Here is a 25,088-nt window from a genome sequence, read left to right on the forward strand (position 1 = left end):
TTGGGTTTCCCTGACTTTTATGCAAACTTCTTGCAATAGTTGCTTGAAAATGGGCAGCCTACTTTCTGGGAAACGATCCCATGACTTCTTGCACAAGACGATTCACATGTTAGTGGATAAATGAGCAACACAATTATAATGCCCCTAACCATTATAAATAAAATATATCCACAAATAAAGTAATAAAATACAATTAGGACCTATCCTCTGGGTTTTTACTAAAATTAGAGGAGTCCAACATATACAGAGCATAGTTAAGGATCACCTTTGAAATTTGTATTCAAAATTCAGCTACTTGGAGTACATCAAGAGATGCGATACTCTAGTCTTGATTTTTTTTGACATGGGAGGATAGGGACACAGCAGGTATTTGAGCATTCTGAACACAACACATTGTAAGGGCACAGTACAGCATTACAACATTTTTACAATTGAGCTGTATTGTTGTGCACCCACAGGAAATGACGGAACACAATGTAGAATTAAGCATTTGTCCTTTTGGGTATAAAGTCATGTGTCTGTATGTGAGCAATTCTTTTATGCAGTACCATGTGCACACATTCTGAATAAGCACTTTTCTCTAAAAGCTGGTGGTTACATTTATACAGTGGTCCTGTACTTTTCAAACATATCAAAATGTCAAATGTCGCATATCACTTATTATTTTTTACAAAAAGGTCAAACTATTTATGAGCAGATACAAACCATATCGTGAAACCTACCAAGAAACCTTTATCTTCAACAGAAGAATTCACATGGCATTTGATTTTAAGGTAGATGTGCCCTTCTAATGGAGACAAAAATGGAACCTGCCAAAAACAAATAGATCTTAGTATGTTTTTTAGAGTTTCACATAATTATTAACATTTGCATGACAAATTATAGACTGTTTTTACAGGAAAAAATTGTGGGTAGAAAATGTGGGTACATTCAATAAAATGAAATATTTTGTTAATAGTGGACATAATGATTGATGATGATTGATGATATATATTTATTATAAATTATTAACTTAAAACAAATATGTGGGCAGCCATCTCAGTTTAAAATGCATTAATAGCCCCCAAGTCACCTGATACGCCTGGTGGTGAGCAAAAAGCAAAATGTGACCCAAATGAATAAAAACTCTTTAATTTACGTTAGAATATGCCATAAAGGTCTGATCTTTATTACAAAATAGGGACAGTAAAAAAACAGAAAAAGGCAGAGAGTAGAGAAACAATGCAGATAAAGGCTATATATACAAAATATCTAAGAGTTATTAAGAAAGGGTGGGTGAGCCGATATAGTTTACAAATGAGAAGATGTAATTACTTAAAGTGGACCTGTCACCCAGACACAAAAATCTGTATAATAAAAGTACTTTTCAAATTAAACATGAAATCCAATTTCTATTTTTTTTTTTTTTAAAGCATTCATAGCTGTTGTAAACTCATTTAAAATCTCAGATTTCAATCAAATATTGTCTGCCCCTCCTCTATGCCTTAGGCATAGAGGTGGGGCAGAAAATTACTTTCACTTTGTTTAGTCACCAATGCGGATTTATGCAGCTTAGTGGTTAAGATGAAAAACATTTTGAATTATTTCCTTTAAATGGACTCCGACGGATGGTCTTCCCATCATTTTAGGGATGCACCGAATCCAGGCTTCAGCCAAATTCATGTGCCTGGACAACCCTAATTACATATGCAATTTGCATATGTAAATTAGGTGGGAAAAGAAATCACATGACCTTACATCACAAAAACAAGTCATAAAACAAGTAAAAAAATGTTCCCACGCTTTTCCTTTCCTATCCTTAATTTGCATATGCAAAAGAAAATTAGGGTTCGATTTCGGCCGAATCTTTTATGAAGGCTTTAGGGATTGGGCTAAATTCCAAATAGTTGATTCGGTGTATCCCTACATAATCTAGAGATTTCTGGACATCGAGTTGTCAGATAAGAGATTCCATACCTGTACCTGACTTTGTAGTAACAATAATTTAATTTATACCTTGTCCAGAGGGAATTTATTGCTCCCGATTGAAGAAAGAGTGAGCTTGTGTGATCCAACAAGTACAAAATTACTGGTACGAACAGCATTGGGCCCTCCAGGACTTGCTAGTGCTACAATGAAACAAAACCTTTATTAACAGTTCATTAATATTTTATTTTTTTTGCAATGCTAATTTTTAATGTAACCAAAGACTTCAGGTTCATGAAGTAATTTAATTTAAGAAGCTTTACCAGGCAACAGCTTGCAAATAGTATAGGAATTTAGCACAAATGAAACATTGACTATAACTTCTTTATTTTCTTAATTTAAATAAGAGCAGAACATGCATTTGCTGTCACAAGCATTTACACAGGTGTTACTGCTAAGCTTGGAGTTTTTGCCTTGCCTAAATAGCCCTTGTGTCGCTGCCCATGACCTTCCTAATCACCCCCCTTAACCATTTTGCTGCATAAGGATACCTTAAAAATAACCCAGCAAGGGCACACAGGATGTGTTATGCCATATAAGGGGAAATAAGAAGTATTATTAAAGGTTTGACTAGTAAAACCAGATTTTAACAGATAGGGCACTCAAGCAAAACTACTACTACTACTATTACGCATCCCCTAATAACTACTGAGAAAGCACCTCAACAACACCCTGGCCACAGGTCAGGGCCTGACATGGGGTATCGTTACCCCACCAGCTCCCTTTATGCCTGACCACAGTGGGACAGAAGAAAGGGGGAGACAGTAAAGTGATGAAAGTCTGATCACACATGATCAAGAACACAAGAAAAGCCTTCAGAAGAGTGCACATGTATTACCAGATTCAAGGAGGAATGAAAATGTGATCAGGTGCAAAGGTAAGGAGTCGGTGGAAAGGAAAGAGAAGCACATCATGCAAGAAGAGTCAGGTGCAAGCCTTGGACCTTTTTGAAAGTGCAGGTGAAGTGCCAGACTCGACAACTACTAGAAGCTTTTAAGAGTTGCTCAGAGAGGTAGCTTAGCAACAACGGGAGGGCCTCATTTGTTGCTATTTTGTTTTACTAGATAAATATTTGGCAGGCTGTGGCATTAGCAACAGTGGCATCTGTCACTTCATTAATTGCAGAAACTTTGCTCAGCAGAGCATCAAATGAGATTGGTAAACAGAGTTTTGACTGGCTACCTGGATTCAGATGGACATTCACACTAAGCCAATAGCAGAGAAGAGGAAGGATTCAAATATAAACTACTCTGACGCAGAGCAAGAGAGAAAATGTGCTCTGAAGGGAAGAGGATATATTAAATGCAGCATTTTTAATGTAGGCTAATTTATGAAATGTCAGTAAATGTAATGAATTTAACAGTTAAAATGTATGTTTCCCATAATACAATTCCTTTAAGCCTGTGACTGCTTAAGCAAGCCCCCTGCATAATTACGACAACAAATAGAGAATGTAGTCACTCTTTAAAACTCAAGGATCAGTTAGTTAGAAGAGCCTCTTACACTTCACACGTTTTCATTTAATCACTTAGGCATGTCTTTAGGACCTTCCAGTCATCAAAATTATCCCTCTGTTTTTATATTGCTGTCTTGCATCTTTGAACTTTACATACAGAATAGGTTTACAGTTTAGCCTCTTGCCCTCAACCTATACTCAGGTAATAATAAATAATTCTCTGCATCTTATGGCTGCTTATTTTCTGGCACTCTGCAAAACAACATTTTTAAGTGACTTACCTGGTGTGTGCATATTGCTTTTCTGAAATAAGAAAAGGGAAAAATAAAAAAATTAATTCATGGTGTTAAGATCCATAATTGGTAAAACGATTATAAGTACTGTGGCAAAGCATTCTGGCAACATTATAAACTCTGTATAAAAGCTCAGAATATAAGCTTGAAAATGCTCTCTCTCTCTCTCTCTCTCTCTCTTTGCTGGAATATAGGATCTTCCCCAGAAAACCCTCCATATATTATTGCTCGCTTGCAGCTTTAAGTGCGGAGATTTCTTTTGTGTGGTTTAACATTATAAAGCCTATTAACTATATCAATCCTTTCTTTGCGATGAGGAAAGCAAATTACTTGTGTTGTGGCTTTAGAAGGGCTTTGCTATTTGTATGCATGGATTTTTCTCAGCAGAAAGATGCATGTTAATAAAAAAGTATAAATGTATTTTCTCTTCAAAAATTGATATATTTCACCTTTAAGAGACTGACAGATGAATAGGAGAAGGTCTATAGGTAAAGAATGATTACAGCAATAACATTCTAGACAATGTTTTGAGTTCGTATAGTCATTAGTGCTGGCAATAGAAAAAAAATACTTAAACTTTGAGAGGGTGTGGTTGAGATGGCTTTTCCATTTACAAAGATGGTGTAAAAGCAGATCGAGAGTCATCTGCATATTTTCTATGCAGTAAGCTATGCAGAAAAGCCTTCACATAAATTAATTTGAAGAAAGTCTACCTATCAAGAGGCAGATGAATAGTATTTTTTAATAAATTAATCCAGTACACTTTTATTATATCTATTAAAAATGGCACAAGTCACTATTTATATCAATAATGGACACTAAAAATAGGAAACTTACAACAAATTAGTCAGATTTCCCTTGTACTTACAGTAATAGAAGTTAGCAGTCTTTTTGGAGTAATTGCCTAAGAAAGAATAAAATAACTATTAGGATAAGCAATATAAAAATCATAATATTTAAAAACATGGAAAAAAGCAATGTAATAAGTAATAAAATCACATCATTGGCCTGATGCTGGGATTTTTAACCTGACCCCCAACTTAAAAACATAGCCCAATATAGGTTTTCTATCTGGGGACTGCAAACTTTTGGCCCTATATACAGAATAATTTCCTAACAATTCAGTTTGTTACATATGTGTTAACACCTATGCCTGAAAAAGAGAGTGTTGACAAGTATTAGATAAAAAGGTTGATATCCACAGGTATAGAGCACTGGCACACACCACCACAGCACAGTGCTTAAAGTACACAGAGTACACAAATTCTGTTAAAACAAGTTTTTCTTAATAGCCATTCTGACACAAGATGTAAACAAGTTGATCTTTGCACTGATCATCTGTTTTCCTATGTAAAATCTGGGCTGTATTGATTTTATTTTTCTAGCTCATCATACAAAATTGTGTAGATATCCTTGAGATCATCCCTGGTGGTTGCTATGCACACTTTTGTAAATTGAATTTGTTATTTCTGGAAAATGAGAAAGCTGACTTTATTTACAGGCACTATTAACTGCACTGAATCCAGGATTCGGCTGAATCCTTCTGCCCGGCAGAACCCAAACCCTAATTTGCATATGCTAATTAGGGGTGGAGAGGGAACTCATGTGACTGTCAGAAAACAAGTAAAAAATGTTTTCCCCTTCCCACCCCTAATTTGCATATGCAAATTAGGGTTCAGATTCGGTTCGGTATTCGGCCGAATCTTTCACGAAGGATCCGGCCGAATCTAAAATAGCGGATTCAGTGCATCCCTACTATTAACCCACAGATTATACAAATGTCATTCATTTAGCAATGTCTAAAGAACATTTTGACTGCTCAAACAATTAGGGAAAACAGCAACAGTCAATATTTACAGCATCATCTTTCACATATACAAAAGCTTGTCCCCCACTCTTTAAACATACCTCAAACTATTGTCCTGGTACATTTTACAATAAGGAATCACATACTATTTATTTTTAAGAGGAAGAATGTTCATTTAAATTATTTTCAGTTTCCCAATACCTACTTTTGACTTCATGGTTTTCTTCTTCTTATCAGGGGCATGGCCTTCCTTTTTTTGAACCTGAAAATCAAAAGTATACAATATGATTGAGATTTTAAATAAATCAACTGTATGAGAAGAAAAAAAAATATATATAGAACAAATTAAAAAAAAAAACAAAAACAAAGAACAACATACCAGGCTATACACTTCAACACAGATTTCAAAATCATTGGAAACATCCTCACTGCAATAAAAACAAAATATATCCATTATGTTAACAATATTCTGACAAAATATGATGCTACAAACATGGATATCAAAAATATCAATTTTAACGTATACAAATTAGAAGAAACAAAAGAAAATGATAATTAAATGCTGGTGCCACAGTAACAAGCGGCAGTTAAGCAAGGATATCATTCTACAGTACTTACAGAGAAAATGTTGTTGGGAAGGCAAGAGCGTCACCTTTCATGGTGCTAGTAATGCTGGTGAGTGGAGATGCTACAATGTTTTCGGCCCCTGCTCTTATCATCAAGAAGAAGTAATAATTTGCAGAATCTGTGGGTACACATGAAACTTATTAGAAACAAATCTTGAACATGAAAATCAAATGAAAGTGCATACAACTAACACATATAAATTCGAATTTGCCTTTATCAAAATTATTTTATTCTTCCTCATGAAAATTAAAACTGATCTGAAACCCCAGGTTTTAGAGCAGCAGTTGATCCGGTGTGGCTAAAAGGAGAACTAAAGCCTAACTAAAGATGTAGGCTATAAAAGCTGTTCATTAAGTTTTGGGCTTCTGTACCAGCCCAAGGCAACCACAGCCCTTTAGAAGTAAAGATCTGTGCCTCCAAAGATGCCTCAGTAGCTCCCCAACTTCTTTTTTGCGGATTCACTGCACATGCTCTGTGCTGCTGTCACTACATTTTATCCAAATAATCCAACATTTTAAAAATGTTTTCCTTTTTCCCTGTAATAATAGAACAGTACTTTGTACTTGATCCAAACAAAGTTGTAATTAATAGTTATTGGATTCAAACCCATCCTATTGGGTTTATTTAATGTTTAATTGATTTTCTAGTAGACTTAAGGTATGAAGATTACGGAAAGATCTGTTATCTGGAAAACCTCAGGTCCCAATCTGGATAACAGGTCCCATACCTGTATTAGCAAAATGAGGATGCCATAAGTCAACGGATGGCATAAATGGTGAAGTGCTATAAGTAGGAATTTTCGGTCTACAGTATATAAACTGCTAATTAGTGAATATGTGTAACTATGTGCAGTAACATTGCTTGCAAGGTTTCAAATTTTTAATCTGTATTTGATCAAATGCATCTTTGCAGTGTTAACGCGCCATCTACTGGTTATACAAAAGCATGTTCTTAAATATTTTGAATATAGAAGGGCTCATCTGCAAAGTACAGTTGCAGCTGTGCAAAATGGACTACAGTTTTTATGAGATGAGAATGTTGTTGTCTAGACAGCATAAAATTAATGTATATTGCAAACTAGTATTTTGACATTAGCAAAGTAAGAAATATATTTTTACCCATCCTTTGAGTGGCGTTGCAGACAAAATCAGCTTTCAGTGGAAGAAACATTTCAGAAACGGATATACAGCCTCTTGATGGTGCACTCTCATTAGAAACATTTTTCTTCTGACTTTGAGGGCCTTCATTTTTAATTTTGTTTAGTTCAGCTATCAAAGCAGCTCTTTTTTCCGCTGGTAGAAATAGGAAAAAAATATATATATATATATCTATATTAAAAAAAAAAAAAAAAAAGCCCACACCCACTCTATCCTTTCCTAGAAATATAAAAGTAAACTGGAGGCCACAGGTAATAAAAACTTGGAATACATCCATATGTCCAGCACTTACTTGCTACTATTAGTAGTCTCTCTGCCTCTGCTTCTGTTTCGGATCCTTTCCCATGATCTTCATCTATGCAACAATTAAGAGCTTGGCTTGCTTGATGAATAACAGTCTGCTGCAAGTTTACTTCATTGCTTAAGGTCTAGGAACATTTACAAAGCAAACAACATTAAACAGACATTTCAAAATACAGACAGCAGTATATGACTGCTTTGCAAGTGAAGCATCAAATAAAACTTCAATCATCAAAAATTTCAGCCAAAATCTGAATTATTCTGGAAATCTAAGCAAAAATGTGTACACAACAGATTCTGTGGAGCTGGTCAATAGAACACAGGAAGTTTGGTTCACCATTGTGTTTCATATAGAGCTTCACTAATCAACATACCCATGCATGACAGCGGTTGTTCCCCAACAGTATACACCAAAAACACCACTGCTAAAAACTAGCACATTAAGTAGGACTTCTGTTGAAATAACATTCTACCTATTGTTTTAATGTTAGAAAAAAAATCCATATTTCCCTTGGGCTTGAACTGACCTCCCCCCTTTATAAATAGGGCAATTTGTTTAAAGCTGCCTACCTAGCTTTAAACAAACATCTCATGTACCTAAGTAGCAGCTTTTGAGCAGATTCTTTTAAGTATAATGCCACACAGGACTGAAAGTCAGCCTGTTTGAAAATGCAGGCCAAAGGCAGCCCATATGCTGGAATGAACCCCTTAACTTGCCCCCAATCCTTAGTCAGCCTGGGTGCAGGCACACACAGAGGATTTCAGTGTTGAAACGATTGAGTTTGCATTTTGCTGCTTAAATCCGCCATGAGTGCCTGCACCCAGGCCAACATAAAGGATGCAACTGCAAGCAAGTTAAGCAGATGATGCATTGCCAGTTTATTTATTTTTTTGCATTTGCCTAAAGGGTTCCTAGGTGGACTGATAATTTCCTTGAAATTATTTGGGATCAGAAGTGACAGGAAGTACTAAAGTGAAACTGGCTTCATATTCTTATTTAGAGACAAAAATAACAGAAACAATAGATATTTCTTAATAAAAATAATAGGAAAAAAACATGTTTCGTACAAGCCCTATTCATTCAGCTAATGTTGAAAGGGGGTATATTCTATATTTGCCTGTATTTTATATACCAAGCTTAACGGGCCAGCCTAAAGGTTCAGCATCTTTAAAACAGTAATAATTCTGTACTTTAAAGTTGTGACATGAGCTCACCATGTTGGATTATTTTAAGAGTGTCAGTGACACACCAATGCTCAGTGTGCTCTTGGTGGCTGATGATAAGCCAAGCTTAGGGATCATCGCAAATCATCATGCAGAAAATAAAATGTTTGTCTGTAAAATAAGCTGAAGCTACAGGGCTGAATATTATATTTTGAAGCTCATTGAATTAATTTGTGGAATTTGATGAGTGTGTCTTTTTTCAATCTTACTATGTTTCTATGGGCATAATCAGAGGCACCTCTTTTTACTGCTAAAGTGTTGCGGTTGACTTGTGCTTTTAGAGAACCCCAAATCATAGCGTGTAGCATTCCTTCCCTACTTTTTTGTTAAGCTTTAGTTCTACTTTAAGTGAGAATGACCATTTGCTTTCATGTTATTAGGCCTACCTAAAAAGACAACGATAACCTAAATCCTTTGTGCACCATAAGTCTAGCGGATACAGATTTATCTGTGAATTCCTGTATTTTAGGCCTGTTCAGAAATACATTTGTATTGTATTGTCATGTACAGAAAAGGTCAGTTATATATAGGTTAAAACCCACCTCAGCTTTGGTGCATACAGATGAAGCTAACTTTATCTAGAAATTTGGCTCATATGGGTCATTCAATACATAAATGGATCAGCATCACACCTCTCTTACAAATGATCCAAATATTACACTAGTGCTCACAAACTTCTCTATAGTACTTTGTGAGTCTGGTCACAAAACAGTGAACCAATTCCCTTTCTTTTCCCAATTCAGTTATCCATTGTTCTGTTTGTAGGACCTTGACCAACCATATGGGTGTAATTAATTGGATACTGTCATGGGAAAACATTTTTTTCAAAATTAGTCAGTTAATAGTGCTGCTCCAGCAGAATTCTGCCCTGAAATCCATTTCTCAAAAGAGCAAATAGATTTTTTTATATTCAATTTTGAAATCTGACATGGGGCTAGACATTTTGTCAATTTCCCAGCTGCCCCCAGTCATGTGACTTGTGCCTGCACTTTAGGAGAGAAATGCTTTCTGGCAGAGGAACTTTGAATCTGTATCCCACATGATCTGTAGCTGTGCTACTGACTGGAGTCCCGTGCCCCTGCACCCCGGATGGGGCCCGCAACCCATCCATTGGGCCCGATCCTTAGGAGCTAATGGGGAACACCCCCCTCCCAGCCAGAAACAATGGCGTTGATTTCCGGCGCAGGAGGAGCAGCAGTGCGGAACTTTAAACAAGAAGTGTGTGGAGCGCTGCCGGCTGAAGTCGCGGTGGTGCGCACGTGACATCATCATGCGACATCAGCGACATAACAACTCTGGGCCCCGACCTCCCTGCGAAAAATCTTGAAGGGGCACAGCGCCGGCTGCAGTAAGTAGTATCCCCGACTCTCCCCTCCTGCGCACCAGTAACTCAGGGCCGCCCCTGACAAAAAATCTTGAAGGGGCCAGGCGCTTGCTGCAGACAGCAGTATCGCCGGCTCTCCCCTTCCGCCTGCCAGCATCTCCGGCTCGCCCCTACCCCAGCGAATGAATTAATCTTTTAATGGGCCCAGCAGCAGAGAGCAGCTTCCCCTCCCACCCGATAAAAACTCTGGGCAACCCGGCACCACCGGCGAAAAATCTTTGAAGGCACTTGGCGCCTACTACAGGGAGCAGCTTCCTCTCCTCTCCTGTTAGAGCAAATTTATTCCGGTAAGGCAGCTGTCTTCTCAATATATTTCTTTCAGTATATTTTGTCTCAGCTGAAAAATGTCTGTATGGTAATATAAATCCACTGGGGGGGACACATTTTCAGTGATTTAGTTTTGCGCTGTAGTGATTGCAGCACAATGTATATTATACATGGCAACTTTCTGTTAATAAAAAGAATGAAATGTAGTTTAATTTTGCCAAAAAATTACTGGCTATACCTGCTTGTCCAACGGTCTTAGTTGTGTCTAGGCTTATACTCGAGTCAATAAGTTTTTCAGGTTTTCGTAAGTAAAATTAGGTACCTCGGCTTATACGCGGGTCGGCTTATACACGAGTATATACGGTAACTGATTCATTTTGAAAAAAAAATGTTTTCCCATGACAGTATCCCTTTAATATCTAAACATCTAAAGTGAAAATATACCAAAGTACCTTCATTTTTTGTTTGATGTTAACAGATAGTGGAGATGCCGTTTTTTTATCCTGTAGACGTGAAGACACATCTTCTTTACGGACAATTGTTTGCATTATCGGAGGGCGATCAGTTTCTTTAAATCTCTGGGATCGGTATGCATCAATACTTTAAAGTAAGAAACACGTGATTCTGTTATATGAAGCACTGACACAGGACAGTAAATATTTTATCACATATTTATGTAAGGGGATAGCACCCTGGAGATTGTAAAATGACTGGCAATCTTAGCAAGTCACTTTCTGAAATTAATGGGAAGGAATGCAATTAGCTCTGTAGCAGCAATAAATTGCCAAAAAACACAAAGAACAAAATTTTTTAGAGGGTAATAAAATATTTAGACAGAGCAACTGTATTGCCAGCGATGTCAGTGGGAAGCACCATGAACAAACAAAGCCCCCCCAAATGTAGCAGAGATTATGGGGGTTATTTGCTTTAATATGAACTTATCTCGTTATTTTAATTAAAAAATAAAAAACCACAACCAAACTCCCATACCCGATTTGACCTTATTTAAATGAAAAGTTTGAATAAACCAGTTCTGGGAAGATAAAATAAAAAAAAAACGCATGAAAAATCATATTGATTGATTTTTTCCGGCTTTTCCCCCCAGATTTTTGCAGGTTTTTGTCCGAAATGATCGGATTGTTGGATTAAACCGACAGCAGGCCTAGATAAATTTCAATTAGGATAGGAACCTCTGGCACTGAACAAAAACCTCTGCAGGTCTGAGATGGAGGATTTTCGGATTCAGGCTTTTTGCTACATGGGCCTTTAATAAATCTCTAAAAATTAGAGTTAAAAAAAAAAAAAAAAAACCCGAAAAATGTGAGTTTTGCCCCAAAAAGCCAAACCAGATAAATTCAGCGTTTAGTAAATAACCCCCTACATGTGCCATTGGCCTAAATATTTCCCAAGCCATGTCCTAGTACAGCAAAAGCAGACACTTTATTTCACTTCCAGGAAAGGGTCAACATAGTTCACGGACTGTCAGGCTTTGCCTTTGTGCCTTGGTAAAAAAGCTTTCTAATCAGGAGTAGAACAGATGAAGCTAGAGGCTGTATTCTTTTGTGCCAATCTACATGAGTACAATCAACATTCTTTCCACTGTTCTATTAGTACCTGTACAAAAGGTTTTGGTTTTCCTCTGAAGAACCAATGCCGTCATTAGATTCGGCTCTGAGTACATGTGACTTCTGAAACCTGCCTGACCGTTTTCTATCACAACTTTCACCATTTCCAGCTGCAACTTTATTAGAAGGCGACAGAAGAGCCTGCAAAAAGAGAAGAAAATTCTTTTTTTTCTTCCATATTGATATAAACACCAAGTATATACTACTGTACATGAAAAAACAATTGGATTATTTTCTAAACATTTTATGTCACAGAAATACAGAAACACAGAGATAAATCCATCACTTACTTTTGGACTTTCAATACCAACAGTCTCTGCTAAAGGAGCCAACAAAGACATGGAGGAAATGTTCAGAGCATCCTCTTCTTCATCTTCTCTTTCCTCATCATCAGTGTCAGTTTCTACTTGCTCAACTAAGCACTCATCAACTTCCTCCCCTTCCTCGTCATGCTGTTCAAGGACATCACTAAAAATGTTGGTTATAATCCCTGAACTGTTAATCTCTTCTATGCTGCCATCAACGCTCATCTCAACCTCACACGCCACATTACCTGTAAAAAATAGTTACATAGTTAAATTGGGTTGAAAAAAGACAAAGTCCATCAAGTTCAACCCCTCCAAATGAAAACCCAGCATCCATACACACACTCCTCTCTACTTTTAAATAAATTTTATATACTCATACCTATAATAACTATAGAGCTTAGTATCACTATAGCCTTTGATATTATGTCTGTCCAAAAAAATCATCCAAGCCATTCTTAAAGGCATTAACTGAATCATCCATCACAACATCACCCGGCAGTGCATTCCAAAACCTCACTGTCCTGACTGTGAAGAACCCCCTACGTTGCTTCAAATGAAAGTTCTTTTCTTCTAGTCTAAAGGGATGGTTTAAGTTAGAAAAAACATTTACTCCCTTATTTCCGATCACAGTTATATTATAGTATTTTTGCTTCAACTGCAATAGTGGATAATGTAAAACAAGGTTTTACGTTTAAATGTAATATCTAAAGAATCACTAAATGCATAGCATGGCAGGAACTGGCATAAAAATTGATTAAGTAATAGTTGATCACGGGTGCCATAAGAACAATTATAATGATCTTTCCTGTGAAAATATATGCAAATATGTATCACATTTTGTCCTGGAGAGGAAACAAGTATAAGTAGCAGGTGTCTAGACAAAACTTTCTATAATTTTAAAGGGGTTGTTCACCTATGAATTAAATTAGTATGATCTAGAGTGTGTTTTTGAGATAATTCTAGTTGTGTATTCTAATTGTTTTCTTTATCTGTGTTAATTTTCTTTTTTTTTTTTATTTAACTTTTTGTTCAGCAGCTACCTAGTTTACGATTTCAGCAGCTATCTGGTCCCTAGGATGCAGTTTACCCTAGCAACCAGTAATAGTTTGATTGACTGCAATATGGAAAGGGCAAGAATAGAAAATAAAAAGCAACAGTTAAAGTGTTAATAATAACCTCACATAAGTTTTTTGGCTGATGGGGTCAGTGACCTCCATCTCATATCTGGAAAGCAAGAAAGAAATTGAAAATGAAGACCAGTTGGAAATTTACCTGGCCATTCTATAAACACACAAAAAGTTAACGTAAAGGTGAACTACCCCTTTAAATCTAAGCCTTTGAGATAAGATTTGTTTCAATATAAAGTAGCACTTCTTTTTAAGAGTTGGTTGATATAAATGCCAATAAGGGTCATTGTAAAACCCTGCCCAGATTGAAATACGTGGGGTCTTTACTCTAAGAACAGTAAACAGCTCTGAACGGCAATAAATGTATAAACTCTGAAGCAGTGTTAAAAGAATTAAGACTTAACCCATGATCATGTGACTGAAGGCCTGGATGCCGCTTGTGGCGCTCCAATGCATTTTTATAGCCTTCAATCTGATCATAGTATCTGAAGACTCTTTAGAAAATCTTACATTTAATAGAACAATCCCCAACTGTATTCCTTTAGTAAGATAACAAACACATTATATAAAGATACACTTTGCTTATATGTGCAAACATTCTGAAATCAGTATACTGAATGAACTTGAATACAAACCAGTGTTTCCTTCATTAACAAGTCTTGGACTTTCTAGAGGCAGCTGAGATTGTACTGGTGTCGGGATTTTCTCTGGACTGGAGACCTGTTCAGCCATATTTGGATGGAAATGACCTAAGAGGTATTTTGAAAAGTATAATGAGAAAGAGTATTGCTTTAAATTATAAACATTTACTATGCAACACAATAGGTTTAAACTTTAAAGCCTTCATATGCATAAAGAGCCTAATCAAATCATATCAAATTTACAATGGTTGTTACAAACTAATTCTAGTAACTTGGTTTCCTTTGAGGCTCCAGCATTTACTCTCACCTGATACTGATTTCTCAGATGTAATGCCAGAGGCTTCAGCTCTCTTTGTCTCTGAACAGGAAGCTACATCTGATGTGGGTAGGTTACTTGAAGTTTCAGGAAAAGTCCCCTACAACAGTCCAATAATATAGCATTGCAATGATCAGCATAAAAGGCATAAAGAGATAAATTGGGAGCAATGGATACAGGCATACACAAAACATTTAAAAAACATACATACATACTGTATGTGTATAATGCAAATTTTAATCAGGGCTGGAACAGCACAGTTGTTTTGTTGGGGCCATCATTCTACAGATGTTATCAGCAAAATTAAATCTGTTTTAACAATAATAGCCATATATATTTCTCAAGTACATGAAGCGTAAAGTACTGTAAGTTTTGAGACCACAGACTAAAAATAATAATAATAATAATTGCTTGGTAATATTTTATATAGTTGGCCATTAAAACGAATCAATTTTTTTTTAACTTTTTCTTACTGACTTGTGAATATCACAGAGATTTTGCGATGTTATATCTATTTAGTTAAATATATCTCATTTAGTCTTCTAATGTGTCTGGTAAGTTTTCGCCAGTTACCTCACAGTGGTCATCTGTGATGATGCTTACCCTTAGAAACCAGTTTGCGCAAAGCATGAGGAATCACAAGAATGTTGGGGAAGAATCATCAGCTTAGTTTATCATAAAATGTATTGGGATATTTAACTTTCTTTAAAATATACTTGTATCTAATATATCACATACACAAGCATACATTTTGGCTGTCAAATAAGAAAGGATAAATTAATTACTACCTGCTGCTCATCTTCCTGCTTAGTCCAAACATTACGACGGTCATATCGTCCCCGAAGTGCTGCTAGCTCCTTCTCACGCTCCTTAGAAAAACCAAGAATTTATAAATGAGGAGACCATTAGAGCATTACACAAAACCAAAAGACTGCTAGTGCACTTCTTACCTTTTTCTGCTGCTGTGCTAAGCTAGCAGTACTAGATATATCATTCTGTTTCAAAAGCCTTTCTTGTATGCTCTTTGTGTTTGGTGTCAAAACAGCTGTCCTGTGGCCTTGATTTAATGGTGCTGGGCTATGCTCCTGACACTTCTCACCAAAACGCTCCAGGAAAGACTTTATTCCCACTCCACCTAGAACACAAGCAGTGTGCGACTCAAATAGTTGTAGTTCACAATTATTTTAATAACCTGACAAATCTTATGTTTACAGAAAAGAACTGTTACTAGGTACTGCAAATAGCTTCTACATAACATTTGCTGTAGGTCTCTTTTTCTCTGTTTTATATTACACCTTTTTGCCAGTTGATAAAATATATTGCAGACAACAGGAATACATGGTGAGTCAAGAATTGCTCTTTTTTTCTGTTAAGACATGCCATGGATGAGAAAGTTTTTTTAAACTATGTGCTTTTCAGACACTTCCATGGATACAACACAAGTTTGTTTCAGCAACAATTGCTAAAGTGGCATAACTACCTGTGGTGCAGACTAGCCCACACCTGATTGAAACCTACCACAGAAACAGTTGTGCCAGATCATAGCCATAACTGCAAAGGTATTTGCATGTTAAGAGAAGGGGGGCCCAGATGTAAATCCTTCACCAGGGCCCATGGGACCCTTGTCACGCCACTGAATAAGCTAGAAACAATTATATTTAGGCCAAATATTTGTTCTTATTACAGCTACATGTAATTTCTATTTTTTTCTAAACAAATAGCAGATTTTCCCCACCAATGTAATAAAAAAATGCTATAATTATTCACGATTTATAAATTATGGTCATAAACATCTTTACCCATCATTTTTTAAATTTTACCTTAGAATCAAGGGGTCAAATAGTAAATAAACTACAATAAATGGCAATGTTAAAATTTTGTATTGTGTACATGCAATAAAAACTGTTAGTGTCGTCAGAAAACGAGTTTGGCCAGTTTGTATACCAACTTGTATCTGGGGATGCTTCATTCGTAATCTAATAATTTTAGCATTCAGCCACTAAATCATTAAGCATTGTTAGTGAGAATAAAGTTACGTGATATGCTGCTGTTGAATGGATTACTGTAATGTAGTTGAGTTGTTTACCTGATGTTGCCACCTTGTCTTTCTGTTGCGTTTGTACAGGGGTATTATTATTTAGCTCATTTCTAGCACTGGCTGATTGATATGAATATATTCTTGATGCTGGGCGCTCTGTTTTCTGTGGGCTGGAATTAGCAGATACAGGCTTCAGAGAACTGGATGCTGGCAGGACATTTTCATTAGGCTTGGAAGTTACCACTGCGGGTGACTTAATTGCCAAAGGTTTTGATTTCCCACTAACTTCAGTGGAGGCAACAGAACTTGCAGGTTTTGATGCAGGCAAAATATTTTTCTATAAGAGAAATTACATTAAGTCATTATCACATGTATAAACGCATTTATTTTAGAATACTAAAACTTCACTAGATGTGAAAGTGTATATATATATATATATATATATATATATATATATATATATATATATTTATTTCTATATTTATAGACATATAACTAGATAGGTGCACTCAGATAGCCATGGTGATGCCTAGGTGCTGGAACAAAAAATCATATCTATAAAGCAAAAAAATTTTGGCTTACAAACTCTAGATAGATAGATAGATAGATAGATAGATAGATATATGCAGACACAAAGTGGAACATTGCTACTTACCAGTTGTCCAGAGCAGACAGCTTTATTCACAGTTGTGTCTTTAGGCCTTTGAGAACATGATGTAGTGTCCTGCTTTACACTGTGGCTATTCATGCTGGCAGATGCTGAACTGGTAGTGGACTCTTTTGATAAACAAGCAGTACCAGGCTTTTCTTGTTTATTGTTTGGCTTGACAAAGGGGTGACTTAGATCATCTTCCCAGGAGCCAATTGTAGCAGCAAGATTAGCAAAACGGCCCCGTCGGCCCACTGGAGTATCATTGCCAACATCAGGAATCTGAGGCTTTGGTGGAGAAACGATTATATCCTTAGGTGGAACATGGGCCGGTGGAGAGCTTGATGGGCTAACTACAAATAAAAGTTAAATAAAGAATATATGAGATAATAGATGTGGCTCTAATCATTTGCTGATTTGTCAATATAACAAACCTATACTAACAGCATAACTTTATGCAATTACAATGGCACACAGTAACTACACAGAATCAACACCTCTGTGAATTTCTTCAGATGTCACCTCTTTGAAGAGTTACAAAGTGCCATTGGATTAGTGGAAGAGTTTATATGTCGAGAATTTCCCACACCAGTCAGTTGAACTAAAGAAGCTGCTCGGATGAGTAGTGAAACGTCTTCATTGATTACTCAGCAAGTCCAGTTGTTTTTAGATTTACCTATACTAGATATAGCATGACCTGGATGAATGAAAATCTTCATAGTCAAGACAGTGAGGAGTTTCACCACCATATAAAAATGACTTCTTATAAGTACATATTTTACAGTGGCACATTATATGTTATAATACACAAATTTTAGTCATTTGGAACAAATCATTATGCACCGTTTATAATGATATCATTTACAAGATATAGTACAGATACAAGTACATAAGCGGATATTATAGACAAATAGCAGGGGACCTTTTTACCCATAAAGAGGATCACCGTACCAGAGGCCACCTCCTCAGACAAGAAGAAAATACACTTGAAGCGGTGTAGGTGGTTCTTCACAGTGAGGTTGTGGAATGCAGTGCTGGGTGATATAAATATATATATATATATATATATATATATATATATATATATATATATATATATATATATATATACATACATATATATATACATACACACACTTTATGTGAGGGTATGAAGGGGTTGAACTTGATGGATTTTGTTCTTTTTTCAACCCGATTTATCTAACTATTTACAATATATTTGTATTTACAATAAGCAATTTTATCTTTATATGAATCAAAAGGCCCCAGGCAAAGAGGAGGATGCAAGCTACATATGACAACTCCAAAGGTAAATGGTAATGTATGATGATTAAAACTTAAAGGGGACATAACCCACTCAAAAATTAAAGTTTTTTTTTTAAACAGATTTGCTTTGGCTTATGAATCTCTGCACCAAAACATTTTCCTGTTTTGTTGGAAGATGTCTTGTTGTAGCTGGTCATGCTGCCTCTTCAATAACAGTGAATATTTACTAATTAGGAAAAGCATTGCAGGCACATGGTCTTAGCTGTTCAGTTGTATTTCATCAGAACGGGAGCACGCATGTAAAATTAACAGACACTGGGGCTTTTTTTTTTTTTTATGTTGGCCAATGAAGTATCCCATATCAGTAGCAATTAGCTAAACCACATACTGCAAGTAAGGAACTGAAAGCAAATATATGGTTGCTTTAGAATTCTGCAGTGCCAGTAATAAAATGTGGTGTTGTTTTCAGGGGCACACACACACTTTTTAAAAGATAAAATCATCCCAGAATCCCATTTTATCTAATACACTTAAAATTATTGCTGGAAGATTTAGTTACAGTCAGTCACAGCTGTAAAAAATAAATAAATAAATAAAAAAGAAAAGTTAAGTTCAGAAGGCAAATAAAATGGTTTTAATGGGAAAATATACCCCCTTTATTATAAGAGCTCCAACAGTTGAACTTATGTAGAAAATGTGCATGAACACAGATTGAAAGGAAACTCTGTTTTCCGTTGCTGCAGGAACCAGCTCCCCCTCTCAGGCTGACAGACTGATTCCTTACACTTTGTTCCACTGTGAAGTGATACATTCAGGGACTTGAAATCCATCAGCTCCTCATGAAATCTGGGCACTACACTTTACGGAAAGCAGAAGTGATTCAAGTACCAGAATCGATACCTTCACAATGGAACACGGGGGAACAATAGTGTTTAAGTCCCCCACTTGTTTTTTTCATATTCTCCCTTTAAAATGCTACTTTCATATATTCGCTGCATATTCCTCTTATAAGCTAGGAAATACTAACAACCCAAAAACATTAGAAAATTCAGCAACAAAAAAAATTGCTTTTTGTCAGGTAACAAAAAAAAAAAAAAAAATAGCCTTTTGCCTTTCTCCGCAGCTTGTCCCCCCCACTTCCTACACTAAGAGCTCACTTCAATCCCCAACCACCTATTTGCATGTGTCATACATATGACCCAACAACTGTACTGTTTTTTTTGATTAGTTATCCAAGTAAAAAAAAAAAAAAAAAGCCACAATTTCTCCTTTACTAGGACTACTAATACATGACTTTGTACTGTAGATGCCTTTCTATGTACCTGTGAAGCGTTACCACCTGAGTTTAACAGGCTAGAGGGTATCTCTCACCTTGCTCATCTGTCAAACACACACACATTCATGGGACAAATACTTTATTTGCAGGTCTGGCCTACTGAATGCCTTCAAAGAAATGGTCAAACAGATTTAGATTCTTACATGTTTGCTTTTCCATTACCTACAGGTTTTCTTTGCCATCAGATGCACACAGGATGTCAATAAGGAAAGGAACATCTCAGTGCAGTGCATTGTGGGTTATGTAGTTCCTGCATGCTGTCTGAAAGCTGTGGAGTAGCTACAATTTTTAACATCCGTGTTTTAGTCCCTCCTGCTCTGCCAGGATTTCAACATAGAAAATAGCATTTAATAATACTTTTTGAAGAAACGGGTAACTGTGATGGATATATTAGGGGTTTCTGTGTTATGTGGGCCTCTTTATTTTTAGTTTGGAAGCCGGAGTTCCCCTTTAATAGTTCGTTTAACCCTTTAAAGGAAAACTATACTGCCAAACAATGTAGCTCTCTATAAAATATATTGCTTAAAACAGCTCATATGTAAAACCCTGCTTCATGTAAATAAACCATTTTCATAATAATATACCTTTTTAGTAGTATGCAATCTTAAATAGAAAATTGCCATTTTAAAAAAAAATAAGGGCCACCCCCTGGGATCATAAGAATCATTGTGCACACAAACACACCAAATAAACCATACATGTTAGGTCACATGACCCAATTAACAGACAAGAGTTCTGTCTTTTGTTTCCACACTTCTTCCTGTTACAGTTAGAGCTGTAGTATTCCTGGTCAGGTGATCTCTGAGGCAGCACAGAGACAATCACAAAAAAAAATTTGATTTTGGGGGTATAGTTTTCCTTTAAAGGGGAACTCCGGCTTCCAAACCAAAATTTGATAAAGAGGCCTACATAACACAGGAACCCATAATATACCCATCACAGATGCCTGTTTCTTCAAAAAGTATGAATAAATGCCATTTTCTATGCTGAAATCCGGCTGTTTAACGGTTCTTCTCTTTCTGCATCATTTGAAATCCTGGCAGGGACGGAGGGACTAAAACTACTCCACAGCTTACAGACAGCATACCATGCAGGAACTACATAAACCCACAATGCATTGCACTGTGATGTTCCATTCCTTATTGAAATCATGTGTGTAGGGAATTGTGGGGTTTGGAGGATGCAGGCTGAGGACAGCTGGCTGTTCATACAAAGTAACAGTAGTCAGCCAACTCAGCAAAGTAGTCAGAGAGCACTTCTGGGTGGGGGAAAGGCTAGGTAATGGGCAGAATCAGGAAACTAGCAGGCCCTTGGGCGAGTTCACCCAGGGTGCCCCTAGGCAGCAGCTACATGGAAACGGTTTAGTTGCGGCCTTAAATGTTGCCCCCTACAATCAACCTCGTCTCTTCAGCCTGCATCTGACACAAGTAACTGATGTACTCACTCACACACTAACTTTTTTAACACCAATACATACATTTACAGACACAGAATTTTGAGGGATCTGGGTGGGGATCACACATTCACAGCACTTACACATACTTGCTAGCAACAAGCAGTTTGCCAAGTGCACATACACACAACATTTTATAGCTTTATTTCTACTGCATTGTGTGGTGTTTTTTGTACCTAAAAATAAAAAATAAAGTTTTATTGCCATTGCAAAAAGCCTATTTGCCGTTTAGATTTTCCACTTCTGCATAGGTGTTGATTTACATTACAATAAAACAGTAAATGTTTTGATTTTTTACTAGCTGACAATTTGTATGAACTAATTACATTTTAGGGTCTCTGAATGCCAGACAATGTGTTAATCCTAAACACAATGGGTATCAAACGGTTTAGTGAACCCCTAGCATTCAGAATTAGATTTTTTTTCTTGGTACCTAATGAAATGTGGGAGATATGAAGTTGCAATAGTATGTTCTCATGACACTTACCTACGGCGGGCTATTGTGGATATTACTATTGTAATCAACAGAAGGTAAAATGCAGCAGTACTTGCAAAATTTCAGAGACCATCATACAACTCCAGAACAGACATTACACCTTACCATTATTATCCCAGTATCGTCTCTGATCTGCAAGCTTCTGCATTCGTGTTTTTACAGATGATGCATCTTTAACATCAGAAGCTGTAAGTTCTTTATCACTAGATAACAAGGAGACTTGCGGAGTTTGGTTTGTAGCTCTTAATTGTTGATGGGAGGCAACAGCTGATAACTCAGTTTTGGGCAGTTCTGGGGTTTTTGGCTGCTTATTTTCAGCTCCAGCATCTGGTGTTGAAGCATTATCCGAGCAGCGTCTTTTTGATGGGGATGGTTTTGAACTTGGTTTAGCTGAAGAGAAATACGTTATAGGTTAATGGAAACTGCATTTGTTTTAACAGTTTACAGTTAATAAAATGTTCCAGTATTGGTAAGTGATATAATCAAATGTTAACACAGGCATACAGAATCATCCATTACACAGGAAACTATCAGGAAATTAAATACGAGCTTGATCTAATTAAAAAAAAAACCTTCTATAATAATTTTAAAATTCTGTACCACTATTTTAATACTCTTCAGTATTTCCCTCTCAGCAACCTGTCTTGTGAGCCTTCACCTCAAAGGACATGTAAACCCCACCCCCACAAAAATGTCCAGTGAACAGCCTCTTTGAAATCTTTAGATACCTGCCACTTTGGTGGTTAAAAGGTTAACAGTAAGGCTGTAGCACCCCCTTAATTACTTGGAACTCCTTCTCCTCCTCTAACCCAGTCTGGCCCCTCAACTTTTGCTGTTGGCTTATGAGCATGCTCAGTTCTTCTCAGCTCAGATTACTAAACACACCCTCCAATCTAACAGCCAATGAAGAGATAGCATTGCTGGTTCCCATAGAAACTCTAGCTGTCTGATCCTATTTTTTTCTCCTAACCATCTCTCCTGAGCTCAGCTTAATCATTACAGTGCTCAACCACAGCAGAACAATTCATCAAAGTATGTTGTGCCTGTGTAAACCTGCATTCTGCATTGCATGAACTTTACAGCATACATGTCCTGTTTGCAGACTTCAGTGTTACTGATGATGTATCAAATGGAAAATGCCCTCAGGATCAAAGCTGCTATGTTTTAGGAAAATGTGATGGCGCTGGCAACTGGACGGGGTATATGCAGTACAAATTATGTGGCTTGGGTGGGGAAGATACACAACCTTTAAAAAGCCATGACCTAGACAATGTACTAGAGTGGTTTCAAAATGACTAACTCCAACATAAGGATGTTTTTTTAGTTTGATTCGCAAATTTGCAATGGGGTTCAAATCTGGGCTTTGTAATGGCCACTTTTGCACTTTTACTTTGTTGTCTTCAAACCATTTTGTTACAACTTTAGAGGAATGCTTTGGATAACGGTCATGTTGAAGACAAAGTTGCAACTAAGTTTAACATTTCTGGCTGAGGTGTTGCTTCAGAATTCTACAAAACTGTGCTTCCTTCCTTATATCACCATCTACTTTTTTAAAATGCACCAGTCCCTTTTTCAGGAAAACACCACCACAACCTGATCACCATGCTTCATAGCTGGCATGGTGTTCTCCACCATCTTCCTCCATACATAGCGATGATAATTATGACTAAACAAAATCCTCCTTCAAAAGGTTAGGTCTTTGGGATAAAAAAAAAAAAAGCCTGACTGAAATCTGTAAATGATCACCAGAACACCAAGTAGGGTTTTCTTCATTGCCATTGCCCGGGAGGCCTGTGTCAATGGTAGATGTTGATATTTGGTACCCAAGGCCTAAACATTATGTGTGTTGTGTCAATTTTAAAACATTTTGACAGTATGGCATATGTAAACTTTTGATCCACATAATATCACATATGGTAAGTGAAAGCTAAAATAATTTGGTCTCTAAGCAATTACTCTGAAACAACCTCATAAACAAAGTAGATACCCTATTTGCTGTAACACAGGTAATGTATAGTCACATGATAAGAGGAAAGAGTTTGAACTTTTTTTGCATAATTGTACAGTATGTTAACATTAGGACTCATCTGCATTTCACTGTATTAAATGGTATGTACCTAAAAGAGTTTAAGTGCTTGTATCCTAAACCCGTGGACTAAAGGGGAAATATGGCAGGGAAAAGTTGCTCACACTTTGCAGTAAACCATGGTTCAGCTTTTATTGAACCAATTTTCACAGTTGTGGATAGTCTAGTCTTCCTAGCACTGATAGCTCTAACAAGTATTCTCTCTCTCTTCACCTCAACATTGAGCTTGCATACCATCTGGTGCTAGTCCCCCGGTCTTTGTTGTACCAATCTGCACAAATTCAATGCTGCTTATCAGGAAATATAACCTGAGCCTCCACTTTGTTTGCCTAGCTATGGCATAACCGCATTGGGGTCGTTACCCCTTCTATCCTTGATGAAAGAAAACCTGCTGGAGCTTATCCTGGCTGTCCAGCACTTATATAGCTCTTAAAGGTCTAATCTGTCACTTGCTAGTGAAATGTGTGTTAAGCCTATCCCACATGGGCTGGGAAATGATCTGCTTCAAGCTTCTGAGTGAACGAGTCTTGTGTCAGGCTAAAGAGCCTCTTCCACTAGATTTGAACACTTGATCTAGAAATTGTCCCAGAGGTTGCTGCCATCTAGTGACTGCTGCAAATTACGTGTTAACCATAATGCAAAAACTATAATTTTCCCCTTTAAAAAGTTTAAATAGGCCACGGTGGGCAAATACTTCATTGTATTTCAGAGCTTACTGAAAGAGGAAATATCGTGAAAATTAAAATTTAATGTAAGCTTCAGTAAACGGAAATAAGAAACTCTAAATACACTCAATTAAATATTCTGCATCGTTTACGAAGTAATCAAGTTGGTTGCAGTCAAAAGAGTTACTGGCACAATCCCTCCTTTACCTTCTTCAGCAGGGGCTGGTGGTTGATGATTTGCTTCTAAAAGTGGCTCCCTAGGTCTTTTGTTTAGTGCCGCTGTTCGTGTTCCTGCCGTTGGTCTGTCAGCCATTTTCTTTTGCAGGTTCTCTCTTCTGGCACGTGTTCTTTCCAGCAATTTCTAAGATTAACACAAATATATACATTCTTTGGTAAATATGTAATGGGGAGGTTCTAGGCGTATATATATATATATCTATATCTATCTATCTATCTATCTATATATATATATATATATATTTTTTAGGGTTAGGCTTGCCTGACACGTGTAGTTACAGACAGCAAGGAAGTGCTATTTAAGGTGTTATGTTATGCCATTGCATATACACAAGCAGATTTAAATTATTTCAGACAAGCATTTT

General features: G+C 36.8%; 1 protein-coding gene across 1 annotated transcript in view; it reads right to left on the bottom strand.

Annotated features, from left to right (window-relative positions):
* anln.L (anillin actin binding protein L homeolog) overlaps window positions 1-25,088 on the bottom strand; it is a 46,379-nt gene that overhangs the window by 15,520 nt on the left and 5,771 nt on the right. Inside the window, 20 exon segments of the mRNA NM_001089093.1 lie at window positions 723-809; window positions 1,996-2,108; window positions 3,703-3,724; window positions 4,583-4,618; window positions 5,727-5,783; window positions 5,901-5,949; window positions 6,140-6,266; window positions 7,267-7,440; window positions 7,598-7,733; window positions 10,933-11,080; window positions 12,095-12,246; window positions 12,396-12,658; window positions 14,176-14,289; window positions 14,489-14,597; window positions 15,286-15,366; window positions 15,448-15,632; window positions 16,584-16,872; window positions 17,191-17,537; window positions 21,841-22,125; window positions 24,694-24,847. Coding sequence (NP_001082562.1) covers window positions 723-809; window positions 1,996-2,108; window positions 3,703-3,724; window positions 4,583-4,618; window positions 5,727-5,783; window positions 5,901-5,949; window positions 6,140-6,266; window positions 7,267-7,440; window positions 7,598-7,733; window positions 10,933-11,080; window positions 12,095-12,246; window positions 12,396-12,658; window positions 14,176-14,289; window positions 14,489-14,597; window positions 15,286-15,366; window positions 15,448-15,632; window positions 16,584-16,872; window positions 17,191-17,537; window positions 21,841-22,125; window positions 24,694-24,847 — 2,928 coding nt within the window.

This window comes from Xenopus laevis, chromosome 6L (genome assembly GCF_017654675.1).
Source record: "Xenopus laevis strain J_2021 chromosome 6L, Xenopus_laevis_v10.1, whole genome shotgun sequence".
NCBI classification, from domain to species: Eukaryota; Metazoa; Chordata; class Amphibia; order Anura; family Pipidae; genus Xenopus; species Xenopus laevis.